The 12195-nt window shown below is 62.3% G+C and overlaps 4 protein-coding genes across 4 annotated transcripts; 2 read left to right on the top strand and 2 right to left on the bottom strand.

Moving 5' to 3' along the window:
* Nucleotides 1–149: 149 nt before the first annotated feature.
* On the bottom strand, nucleotides 150–4349 carry RHTO_03289 (uncharacterized protein; the record flags this gene model as incomplete). Its single annotated transcript, XM_016416960.1, has 10 exons — nucleotides 150–547; nucleotides 605–949; nucleotides 1007–1137; nucleotides 1196–1319; nucleotides 1384–1599; nucleotides 1661–1728; nucleotides 1812–2397; nucleotides 2479–3436; nucleotides 3494–4130; nucleotides 4201–4349. The coding sequence occupies 10 exons, from the start codon at nucleotides 4347–4349 to the stop codon at nucleotides 150–152; spliced, it is 3612 nt and encodes a 1203-aa protein (XP_016276679.1).
* Nucleotides 4350–4490: 141 nt separating this feature from the next.
* Nucleotides 4491–8127, top strand: RHTO_03288 (binuclear zinc transcription factor; the record flags this gene model as incomplete). Its single annotated transcript, XM_016416959.1, has 8 exons — nucleotides 4491–5667; nucleotides 5724–5783; nucleotides 5845–6279; nucleotides 6339–6677; nucleotides 6742–7137; nucleotides 7206–7599; nucleotides 7662–7674; nucleotides 7735–8127. 8 exons carry the CDS (start codon nucleotides 4491–4493, stop codon nucleotides 8125–8127), a joined length of 3207 nt encoding a protein of 1068 aa, XP_016276678.1.
* A 575-nt stretch (nucleotides 8128–8702) lies between these two features.
* On the top strand, nucleotides 8703–9625 carry RHTO_03287 (methyltransferase type 11; the record flags this gene model as incomplete). Its single annotated transcript, XM_016416958.1, has 2 exons — nucleotides 8703–9053; nucleotides 9152–9625. The coding sequence occupies 2 exons, from the start codon at nucleotides 8703–8705 to the stop codon at nucleotides 9623–9625; spliced, it is 825 nt and encodes a 274-aa protein (XP_016276677.1).
* A 151-nt stretch (nucleotides 9626–9776) lies between these two features.
* On the bottom strand, nucleotides 9777–11798 carry RHTO_03286 (uncharacterized protein; the record flags this gene model as incomplete). Its single annotated transcript, XM_016416957.1, has 6 exons — nucleotides 9777–10292; nucleotides 10352–10804; nucleotides 10866–11068; nucleotides 11124–11471; nucleotides 11534–11674; nucleotides 11750–11798. The coding sequence occupies 6 exons, from the start codon at nucleotides 11796–11798 to the stop codon at nucleotides 9777–9779; spliced, it is 1710 nt and encodes a 569-aa protein (XP_016276676.1).
* Between the last annotated feature and the right edge of the window lie 397 nt (nucleotides 11799–12195).

Genomic DNA, 12195 nt, shown 5'->3' with positions numbered 1-12195 from the left:
AGTCTAGTAGGCGTACGAGCCAGTCCACAGCGAGCGAGCAAGCGTAAAGTCGAAAGTCAATGACCGCACACTCTCGTCGAGGCAGAGTTGCGAAAATCGACACCGTCGCATTGCGTACAGCGACGAGCGCCATCGTACAAGCAACACCATCACAGTCTCACTCGCCGCCACATCCCGCCGCAGACGCACCGTCCCTCCCACTCGCTCTCGTACCGTCGCCATTTCCCGACCACCTCTGCTTCGCCTGGCAGTCCCTCCACCGCGCTCGTCCTACGACCACACCTGACGCACTCCCTCGACCCCTGTGGCGCAACGGAGGCGAGCCGGGCGCGGCGGGCAATATCCCACTCCCTCAGCGCTGCAGATCGAGGCTGAGGTGTGCGAGGCGGAGTGGGTGGACCCGAGTGGTTGCCGTCTTCCTTCGAGTGGGCGTAGGATGGGAAGGTCGAGGCGAGGGTCGAGCGAATGGCCATTGCTTGCGGTTCGAGCGAGGGCGGGATCGAGAGGGTCGCGAAAGGCGCCGGCGAGATATTCGACAGCTGCGGGCCTGCTCGAGCTCGACAAATCAGCTCCAAGGACTCAGTAATACACAGATAACACTCACCTCCGTCCATCTCTCCCTCGATCTTCGCCAACACCCCCGCCCACTCCTTCAGCCCCTTCCCTCCCAACGCACTCGCGACCGCATCCTCCACCACACTCTTCGCCAGATCCACCGCTTCAGCCGTCGAGCCGATCTCAGCCGGCGCGATTGTCCCGCTCGAGAGGTAGGACTGGAAGGAGAGGAGCGAGGAGGTCGTGGTTTTGAGGAGGGTGCGGAGGAAGGGGTGAAGGAGGATGAGGAGTTGAGGTGCGGGAGAGGTGGGGGAGGCGAGACAGGCGCGGGCGAGAGAGTCGAGGAATGTCGAGCAGTACCAGACGCAGTGGCCGACGAGCGGCCAGATCGCGTCTGCATCAACGCCTCCGTCAGACTCGCTCGAGACGGGGAGAGATCGCGCCAACGCACCAGAGTCAGGCTTCCAACCTTTCCCGTTGCTCCGCTCTTTCTTCTCCGCCTTTCGTAGCGCACGCGCACACGCAGCGAGCTCGAGGACCATGTCGGTCGTCTCGGCCGCTTCGTGCAGCGACACGTGCGAGCTGCGCCACGGGCAGCGTCAGCAAGCAGTTCATTCGAAGTAGGAGAACCAAGGCGCACCGAAAGAGCGCGGATGCGATCCCGAGCAACTCCAAGCCGAGAGCAGACGACTCGAGCATCGTCCCGGCGGGCAACATCGTCCTCAAGATCTCGTGTGTTTGTGAGAGAACCGATGTGACAGCTTCTGCGCGCCGATCGTTCCTCGTCAGCGTAGCCCAAGCAGAGACGGAAGACGCAGCCGAGCGCACCTGCACTTCCCAAACCCTTAATCCGCCCAACCAAGTCACCCGCGTCGCCCATCCGCGCAATCGCAATCGCCAGCCGCGTTGCGAGCTTCTCCTCGAGGTTTGAGGAGGATCCCAAGGGTGCGGCGGCGATGAGAGGTTGAGAGGGGATTGAGGAGGAGGCGAAGGGGAAGGCGCAGAGGAGGGCGCCGTTTGGGGAGATGGTGAGGGTTGGGTAGACTGCATGAAGGGTATCGTCATTGGCTGCTTTGAGATCTGGAGCAGAAGCGGCGAAACGCACGCTGTGAGCCGGGAAGAACGAAGGGTGTTGCGTCGTCCTCCCCCTTGTCCAGCGCTTCGAGCAAGACCCTGCACGCATGGCGCGGGACACATCAGCACCCATGATCCTGCTGGATCTATTCGTGCGGAACGTCTTCGACAGCTAGACGTACGAGCTCAACCGAACAATCTTCGTCTCCCAGCTCCTGCCGATCGCTCGTCTCGCTCCATCTTCAGTCTTCGATTCTTCCCCGCTCGACAACCTCGGCACGGCGACCGCTCCAACCGCACTCGCCCACTCCCCTCCGCCCGGCCTAATCTCGACGCCAACGAGTACTCCTCCTTCCGGCGCCATCGCCCGTGCAGCCGGTCTCGCATTCCACGATCCGCCATCTTCGCCATCGTTCGAAGCCGGAGTCGTCCCGTTCGGCGCAGGTTCCAGCGCGTGAAAGGCGTCAGAGAGGACATAGTGATCGTCTTTCGAGAGGGCGAAGCTGCTGAGCGTGCTGGTCCAACCTTCGCCTGCTTCGCTTCGTGTCCGGTGAGCGGTGACAACGAGCAAGCACAAGTCGATCGAGGCTTCGCTGCCGTCTGCTGCTAGGGAGGGCGAATGCGAGGTGAGCTGGAGAGGGTGTGGGAGGGAGACGTCGCCGAGGAAAGTGAGATGGGTGAGGAGAGGGTCGGAGGGGACAATGTCGTCGTTCGGTGCTGCTGGAGAGGGGTCGACATGTAACGGTGGTTGCGGTCGGACGGTCAAGCCTGCAAGTCGCGGTCTCATGCATCAGTGACTGTGACCGGCGGAAGGGGCGAGCAGCAGCGATCGCTCCAATGCGAACTCACGCGGTCCATCCGCATCGCACATCTCGACCCTGACCTCACTCAACTCGATGACCCACTTGTCCTCCTCGCTTCGATTCGCGTCCTCCTCGACCGCGCGCGCCCACTCCTCCATCTCCACCTCCGTCTCATCGCCGCCCTCTTGTTTCTTCGTCTCCTCCGCGACGGGCGCTGCAGCCGGCGCAGAGACTGACGACGAAAGTGCCGCAACCGGGTCTCCGAACGCCTCGTCGAGACTCGTAAAGTCCGCAAGAAGCGAAAAGTCGTCGTCGAGCATCATCGTAGACGAGTCGTTCTGCTTCTCCTCCTTCGCGGGCACAGGAGGAGGCGGCATCCCCTCGTCCTTGACCTGCTGCACGTCGTCCTTCTCGACACCTTTCACCCGCCCAACAGTCCGAGACACCCTCTTCCGCCTCTTCCGCCGCCACGCAACAACAAACACCGTCTCTCCAACTTCTGCCGTCCCGCGACTCCTACTCGCGCCAATCGCCGCACGCTCAACCTCTACGTCTCCCGCCGATCCACCGTGACCCTGCTGCGCGATCAGCTCTTGCTGAAGAGCTTGCGAGCTAGTCGTTGCTGCTGGCGCTGCTGCTGTGGCGGTAGCAGTGGCGGGAAGGAGGGAGGTGACGAGTGCGTCGACGATCGCGCCGGTTGGAGTTGCGGCGGTTTCGACTTTCGGGACGAGCGAGATCTGGGGAAGCGCGATAGCGGTCGGGTCAATGGGGAGGGCGAGCGAGAGGGAGGCGGCAAGAGGAAGAGGTGTAAGAGGTGTCGGAAGAGCGTGTGCGGAGAGGCTTTGCAGTAGAGATGATGTCGACTGTGCTGAGTCAGGAGCCTCCGACTTTGATTCGGGAGCTGTCGAGGGTGTAGGTGCGGGTGAAAGAGGAAGGCAGGTGATAAGCGGTGTGGGCGAAGCGAGAGGCGGCCGGGGAGACGGAGGAAGATGAACGAAAAGGAGCTGTTTGTCCATTCCGCGTCAGCCATCGTCACGAAACAGAATGAGCGAGCCACGTACCTCTTCGCTGCTAAGCACGCAAACAAACGCCGTCCCCTCGAGAGGTGCGCTCCTCGGCGGCGCACAGTACAGCGGTCTCCGCGGTCCCGCGCCCTCGGTCTGCAACCCCGTAGGCGCAGGGTACCACCGCCTCGGTTCACCGACCCATCGCACCGCAACGGCCTTCTTCTGCCTCCCCGGCGGTGTGGCTGGCAAGGGGGCGCCAAAGCGCGAGACGGCTTCGAGGAGGACGAGGTTCCATCCGTCGTCGATGCATGCGCCGGAGTGCTCAAAGAGGGCGAGGAGGTCGGCTTCGGATGCGGTAGGTGAGGGCGAAGAGACGACTGCGAGGAGTTGGCTCGAATCGGGTGACCAGGAGAGGAGAGATATCCGACGGTTATCGGGCTGTACGTTGGTGCTGAGCTGAGGAGTCGGTGGGAGTGGCGGGAGAGGGATGTCTAGTCGAACATTCGTCCGAGGCGTATTCGCGTCTCGCGACTCGAGATGGGAGAGATGGATGCCGAGAGATACGAGGGTTTGTGGACCCGCATCTGAAGTAGGATTAGAGGAAAATATCGGGTGCAGTGCGGTGGTTCGTGCCGAGTCGGCGGGGAGAGCGATGGCGAGGAGGTTTGTCGTCGAAGACCAGGCAGGGGGACTGTGCAGGGCGCAGATGTCCAATGAGCTCGCTGCAGACAGAACTATTGCCATAACAGGCTCGCACGCACCACTGTCCAGTCCCTGCATGCTCTGCGAGAGCGTGTACGAGCGAGTCGAGGTGATCCGGTGGGGTCGGGGAGAAGTCGGCGGCAACACGACGAGCGCGTCTCGGTGCCGGCTCAGCCTGACCTCCGGAGTCTAGTGGCCGCTTCAGCATCGTCAACAGTCCATTCAGCGGGTGCAATGGGGAGCGAGGAGCGTAAAGAGATGAAGCGAGCGAGGTTTGGCGACAACAACACGCTGCTCATCGACTAGGACGGTTCTGACAGGCTTGTACGGCTGCTACACACGCACAGCCATGTACCCGACCTGGCAAAACAGCCCTCGAGCCGCGTCGTCGTACCTCCCCACCTCATCGACGCCGGCCACCAGCGATCCCTCGACAGCGCACTCCCACGGCGTCGTGTGGGTCGCAGACTACCCTGGAGCGATAACAGAACGCGCCGGACATGCCTACGGCGTTGGATGGGCCGGCGATGCTCGGGCGATGGGTCCCGCTTCTTTCGCTTCGCGGGACGGCACACTGTCCCACTCGGGGCTGCTTGCGGGATACGGGCATGAGCAAGGACACGAACAGATGGACATGGCGCGGCAGGCGGAGCGGCAGGTGCAGGCTGAAGCGCCTCACTCGATATCATACCCTCCGACATCCGCATCCTTCATACCCTACGACATGCACGACAACTCTTCCCATCAGTTCGCACCGCCAGTCTCCCCGCCCTCGTACTGCCACGACTATTTCATGCCAACCGCGCCATACACTTCTCGGCGTCAGCAGCCGCAACCCGAAGTCGCCGCTGGAGGGTACCGTTCGACTCCCGCCGCATCCGGCCAGTATGCGGACAACTACGGTACTCGCGCTCAGCACTTGTCGAAACGCCCGAGGACCGGAGATGGCCCGCCGCGCGACATACGCTGGCATCTGCAGAACGATGCCATCCCTTCCCTCGAGATACAGACCTCGCTTCCGTCCACCACTGCGGGAGTGTCACAGCCAGCGCCTGTCCGCCAGCGACTTTCCTCGCATAACTCAGGTGGCTCAGAAGGGCTCAAGCGTACCCCTGTAGCGTCCAGCTCCGAAATCTCGCCGGTCTCGTCCCTGTCGTCGGGACCATCGATCTCGTCAGCTTCGGGGCTAACGGCGTGCGAGTTGCATCCAAGCCAAACGACGTCGAACAAAACTTCGCCAGCAACGTTCGTCCTGCCCCTCCCCCGCCCAGACGAGAGGCCGGCAACCTCGCTTCCGCCCTCGACCTCCTCGTCCACCTCTATCCCCTCGGCCGACTCCGCTTCCCCCGCCATACCGCCTCAGATCCATCCAGCGCAAGTTCCCTCGCCCCAACCCGCGCAGGCCAAGGCGGACAAATCGTGCGCGCCGTGTCGAGCGAGGAAGGTCCGCTGCACGCGCACTTGGCCGAAGTGTGCGCGCTGCATCGAGCGGCGTCTCGACTGCGGCTACGGCGGACTGGTGCCGAGTGCGTTGCGAAAGCTCCCGGACTTGTTGCTCGCTAACTCCGCCCTTCGCACGCAGTTGACGTCGTCAAGCAGATGCACCCCGAGTCGCGAGTGCTGGAACTCGAGGCGCGCATCAGTGCGTAGCTTTCACTCACTTGCCCCTCAAATGCTCCCTGCTGACCTTGGCTGGCTCGCAGAACTGCTCGAATCGGAACTCGCGCACGCACACTCGCACGCGCCAGTCTCGCCCGGCAGTGGCTTCAACGCCCTCTCGCTCGCCTCCGACCTACCCCTCGAGATCTACACGCGCCTCTTCGGCCATACTCAACTCGTGCACGGCCTTGCCGGCGGACCGTCTACACTCTTCTCCCTCGACGAGGAGAGGGGTGTTGCGGAGGATGCGCTAGGTCGGGCACATGTCGAGGCTGTCTGCACCGCGGTCAGAAGGCGAGCAGCCGGAGCGAAGGCGTTGCCGAAGCTCGATGTTGGAGATGCGGATTCGGAGGCTGCTTGGTGGAGGATTACGGTTGCGAGAGATGCTGAGGTGGTGGAGGATGTTGCAGCGTTGGGTGTGCTGGAGCGGACTAGGAACGCAGACTGGCTGAGATGGGTCATTTGGGCGCTCCTTGACGGTACCCTACGGCCTCCCTCTTAGCTTCAATCTGCGTTAGCTCACCCGCTTCCCTCGCAGCGTTCTGGGCGACCTGCTCCTCGAATGTCCCGACTTTCCGCCCTTTCCACACGCCGTTTCGCAAACTCTATTTCTACCTCCGCCTCTCCTCCCTCACGGCCTGCGAGCGAGCCATCCTCGCCGCCTTTCTCTCGATCGGCATCCGCTCAACTGACGACGTCGCCTTGCTCGGCATCTCCTCCGAGTTGAGGCCGGCTGAGGAAGGTAGGAGGCGCGAGGAGCTGGCGAGGGTGATGCGGTCTCTCATGTATGAGCTGTACGAGCGGGCGGAGGTTGGATTTGGCGAAGGAAGCGAGGCGGGTTTGCAGACTGGACTGGTGGTCGGAGTCGTCAGCATGTGTGCGTCCACTTTGACCTAGTGCCGCCTCCACGGGTACTAACGAAGGTCCGTTTCCCATCGCAGGGAACGAGCTGCTCCCGCGCAGGACGCGATCGATCGTCCGCACCTCGCTCGGCGTCTACAAGGACCTTTTCGACTCTGCGCCGACAGACGAAGCTCGCCGATCACTGCAAATGATGTACACCCTCCCGCTGCTTCACCAAGACTCGACTGTCGCCGCCTACCTTCGCTCCTCGCCCCTCATTTCCGACCAAGACCTCGCGACTTACTTCCCGGCTTTCCCGGTGCCCGTATTTGGTCGAGCGGAAGAGGAGCAGCCGGTCTTGATCGACGAGTTGAACAAATGGCTCGACTTGGACCGGCTCGGCGGGGCGACGCATCTCCAGCATATGCTGGGCAGTATGGTCATCTACCGGTGGCTTTCCGCGTGCCTGCGCTGGTGTGCCGAGATGAGCTGCCGTGCGTCGATCGTCTTCCTCCGCTTCCTTATCCGAGTGAACTTGCTCACGATGTTCCGTCGTGAACAGCGAAAGGCGCCTCTCGTCAACTTCCCGTCGCCTCCGTCGACTACCTCCTCTCGACTCTCTCCTCGCTCCACGCGTACATTCAGACGCTTCAGCACCATCTCACACACCTCGCTCCGGCTTCCGCTGCCCACCCATCCTGCCTCGATCCCGACGGCGACACCTGCCAAGACGTCCACCTCCGCTGGGCCACACGCCTCGACCGCGAGATTGACGACGCGACGTGGCTCGTCTTCAGCGTCGTCGGCGAGAGGTTGGTGAGGGAGGACCACCGGCTGGCGAAGATCGAGATGGAGGACGGTGAGGGCGGACATGCGGAGGCCTGGCACGAAGATATCGATATCGAGACTCTCAGGATTTGTGAGACGCGGGTTCGCAAAGGACTCAAGCTCGCCGCGTGCGTTTCGCTTCCCTTTCGAGCGGGACAGTATCCATCGAGCTGACCTCTTCCGTCCGCAGCTTCTACTTCAACGTGCGCACCTTTCGTTCTCCCCTCGCGGTCGACGACTCGCTGACCTTGCGCTTCTCGCAGTTCTTCGCCAACTCGCCCGACCCGCACCAGTCGCACCACCTCGCCTGGTCTCTCGAGCTCATCCCCTCTTGGACCTTCCTCGCCACGCAGCGATACGTCTCACCATCAGTATCCCCCGCCGAGCCAGATCCGCTCGCCCGCCGCGACCAGGCGACCGAGTTGACCGAACGCGAGCTCGACTGGATCGAGCGAGGACTCGACCTGGCGCAGCGGTACCACCCAGTCGCCGAACGCCGGCTGAATGAGCTGCGGATGTACCGCGAAGCGAATCAGAAGCGACTCGGACCGCGGGCGGTCGTGGCGGCACCAGCGGTGCAGGTCGGGGAGAAGGGACGCTCGTTTCGAGCGGCGATGGCGGTGGCGGTAAAGCAGGCGGTTCCGGCATGGGCTTGAAGCGTCTAAGTTATCGGCGCTGGGAACGTATCGGCGCTGGACGCCCCTTGTTGTAACGGTAGACTGGGTTCAGCTTGCGCCTAGAAAGGTCGCTTTCCGCTCTCTCGCTGGCGAAAAGGGCTGTACAACGGGGTCGTGACGTTCGTGATTCCCATGCACCCTCGCATCGTCAGCAGCAGCTCAAGCGGTGGAAGTCGCCGGGGATGTGAACGGCAGGAGGAAGAGGAGGGTCGACGAGGCTTGCGATGCTCCCACTCGCTCGCAACTGCTCATGCCGGGTTGCTGAATCGCTCATGCTGCTTAAGTACGCTATTACACCGACTTCAGCTCCCCGCTAAGCGCCGCACTCGCTCGTCGCCGCTTCTGCGACTCACCGACGACGACGAAGGCAAGCGAGGAGTGGAGGCTCGCTGGCGGGCGCACGGCTGGCTGTGGAGGCTCGCAGCGCCGTCAAAACTGCTTTGGCAACTCTGGCACGCTCAAAAGCGGGCGTGGCGACGAGCTGTGACGACCTCTTCCTCCTCCACCCTCCCTCGCGACCTCTTTCTCCTCGACCACACCCTCTTCCAGCTAGAATGACCGACGCAGACAAGCCCTTCTATCCTTCAGGCCACGACCAAACCGTCCTGCGCTCCCACCGCACCCGCAACGCCGCCAATTCTGCTCCTCACCTCCTTCCCCACCTGCGCTCGAGCGACTCGCTCCTCGACATTGGCTGCGGACCAGGGACGATCACGTGTTCGCTGGCGAAGCATGTGGCGAGGGTCGTGGGCGTGGAGCACCCGGGTGCGGGAGAGGCTGTTCTTGAAGGCGCAAAGGAGGAGGCGAAAATGCAGGGCGTTGCGGACAAGGTCTTTTTCGAGTTCGCGGACGCGCTCAGGCTGCCGTACGAAGACAACTCGTTCGATGTCGTCTACTGCCACCAGGTGCGTAGCTTGCGCTTGCAGTCACAGCGCTTCCTAGCTCTACTAAGCGACACACTTCTCGCTTTCGCCACCACAAAGCTGATCATTTCGCTTTGCAGGTTCTGCAACACGTCTCCGATCCGATCGCTGTCCTGCGCGAGATGCGCCGCGTCTCCCGTCGCCTCGTATGCGCCCGCGAAGCCGACCGCGGTACCATGTCGCTCTACCCGCCCGACCCCGCCGGCTCCCTCGCCCGCTTCGACTCGCTCTGGTACGCCGTCTCGCGCGCAGGAGGGGGCGAACCCGATGCGGGTCGGCGACTGAAGAGCTGGGCGCTGGCGGCTGGATTCGAGGTGAGCGCGGTGAAAGTCACGGCGGGAAACTCGACGCCCGATCCGCGCGAATGGGGCGAGATGTGGAGTGCGAGGGTGGTCAAGAGTGACTTGGCGACCAAGGCGATCGAGCTGGGACTGGCAACGAGGGAAGAGTTGGACGAAATGAGTACGGCTTGGTTGGAGTGGAGTCGGAAGGCGGATGCGTGGTTTGGATACGTGCAAGGGGACTTGCTGGCGTGGAAGGGAGGGAGGCGGTAGACCTATCGTCTAAGCAGGCGAGAGGGGATGTGCTGCTCTTGAGCGCCTCTCGGAGGGACATCCGGTGGAACAAAGCGTAACGATTGCTACAGGTCGCAGACTGCCGATGCGAATGCAAAGAGTGCGAATCAAACATGCGGACAGAGCGCCCCTAGAGCTGCAAGCCCAACCTCCCCCGCTGCTCCAGCTCATCCAGCACGACCTTCTGCGACTGCTCACTCAAGCTATACCCGAGGAACGCAAGAGCCTCGACAGTCCGAAAGCCCGCTTCGACGAGTGCTGGAGCGAGGTGGACGCGTGAAGGATGGGTTGCGGCGAGGAGGGAGGCGGCGAGGTCGATGGGCGGGAGGACGTTGGCGATGGGAACGGCGTTGATGACGAGAGCCGGTGAGGCGTGGTAAAAAGACGCTGGAGAGGTCTTGTCAAAGGGAGGAGGCGGGGCAGGCGGAGTGTAGGGGTGTTGAGACGAGTTGGCGGAACTCTGCGAAGGCGTCGGATCGGGCGTTGCGAGGTGCGGGAAAGCAAGGGTGGCGCAAGGCTTCTGATCTAGAAGCATACTCGGTCCCGCTTCTTGCATCGGCAATTTGACGTCTGCTGGCTCCGGCTTGACGTCCTGCGGCGTCGGCGAAGGCGCCGAAGCCTTCACCTTTTTCTTCGGCGGGCGCTCCTGCACAGGCACGCAGTGTTCAGCAAGCGGCGCACACCCGACGAGCTTGACGGGCGCACCTCGTCGTCCGAGTCTGCCGTCGCCGACGTCTCGCTCACCGACTCGTCCATCGACTCCTGCCCCTTATCTTCCTTCGACTCCTTCCCTGCAGGCTCTTCCATCCCGAGCGCCTTGCGAGCCGCCTGCATGTTAACCTTCGGTCGCCAATGCGGGTTGCTGACGATGCGAGAGTGGCGATTGTGGTTGTGCGCGTAATTCGACTGCGTGCCGTCGACAACCCAGCGCTTGAGCTCGTCGTTGAGGAGAAGGCAGATGTGGAAGTCGCAGCGACCGCTTCGTCGCGTCTCCCACGTGCGATGGTTGCGCTTGCAGCGGATATCGACGATGTCCTCCGCCAGACGCCTCAGCCGGGCGGTGACGCCGTACACGGGAACGAGGGCCTTGATGACCTGCACGTGCGCCGTCTTCCGGAGCTCGAAGGTGTCGCCGTGCTGTGGCAGACCAGGAGTCGGCTGGACGTCGAAAGCCCAGGGTTAGCAACGGTCGGTTCGCGGAAAAGAGGAAATAGCGCACCGTCTGAACAATCTCTGTCTCGCGTGCCTTGCCTTTCCCCTTCCCGCCATCAGTCGCAACGGCTTCGTCGTCATCCTCAGCCTCTTCCTCTTCCGCCTCCTCGGCCGACGAATGCTCATTGTAATTAGGTCGCTCGCCAAGCGACCTTGCCGAGCGCTTCGTCGATTTCGAGGTCGATGGGAAGGAGTCAGCGGCGACGTTGGCTGCAAGGGCGTCGTCAGTATCAGCTTCGTGCGAAATCCGCGAGGGCGCACGCACGCTGATCCTTCTCCTTCCGCCGCTCCTGCATGAACTCCTCGAGCGCCCTTTCCTCGGGGTCCATACTCTTCAAGACCTCAAACCCCGGCTCGTCCTTCCACACCTCAGCCGTAGCCAGCATGACCTGCTGTACATCCGCCTTAAGAGTCGAGTAGTAGCCGTCTTTTGTTGAACAGCGGGCGAAGATGGCGAGCGAGAGGAGGGGAGAGGTTATGGGGTAGATGGGGATGTCGAGTGCGTGACAGAAGCGTTTGTAGGTGTTCAGGTTGCCGGAAGGGACGGGGTTGTCGGCGCTGAGCTGGGAGAGATGGGCTTCCGCGAGCTCCTCCGACTTGGCCTGGAGCTCGGCTGCAGACACGCTCGGAAGTAACGTCAGTACAAGCCAGATGTAAACGTTCGAAACGACTCACCCTTGTCCAACTCCCGCTGCTGGAACAAGATGATTTCCCGCTGCTCAACGAGGTCCCTCATAGCCGCCGACTCCGTCTGCACCGTCCATTTAAGGCCTGTGCCGGGTGCGAAGGATTCCATGTCTTTCTCGTTGTACTGAGCTGGAGCTTGGCCGAGCCGAAGAAGCGAAGGCTCAGTTTGCAAGCGTCTGGCGATGAAGAGCAGAGAGGACGCACCAAGCCTTCGCAGCCCGGTTCGCCCTGTGCGTCTGCCATGTTGACCCATTTAGACTCCTTTGAGATGCCAAGCGCAGTGCGCAGAGGCGCATGGACGTGCCCCGAGGTCGAGGTGACGCGATGAGGGTCGAGGGAGAGAGGCAAGGATGGAGGCGCTGGGGAAAGCCCAGCAGCGATAATGAGACTCGAGAGAGCAGTATATGGTCGATCAGCAGCCCAATGCGAGTGTATCCGCGCGAGAGACGAGTATGGGTGGTGGGAGACGAGGAGCGAGCGGAAAAATATGAAGCGACTGTGCCGCAAACGCCAGGAGAACAGGTCGAATAGACGTGTGAGAAAGACGAGAAGCTCCTTAATTAACGCGTGAAAGCGTGGAAGCGAAGAAACGAAGAAACGAAGGAAGCCCTTCGCTCTGCGGAACGCCTCGACAGCCCGGAGTATGGCAA

This window comes from Rhodotorula toruloides (genome assembly GCF_000320785.1).
Source record: "Rhodotorula toruloides NP11 unplaced genomic scaffold Scaffold2, whole genome shotgun sequence".
NCBI classification, from domain to species: Eukaryota; Fungi; Basidiomycota; class Microbotryomycetes; order Sporidiobolales; family Sporidiobolaceae; genus Rhodotorula; species Rhodotorula toruloides.
Note: the sequence above shows the minus strand (reverse complement) of the source record. Positions and strands in the feature narration are given on the sequence as shown.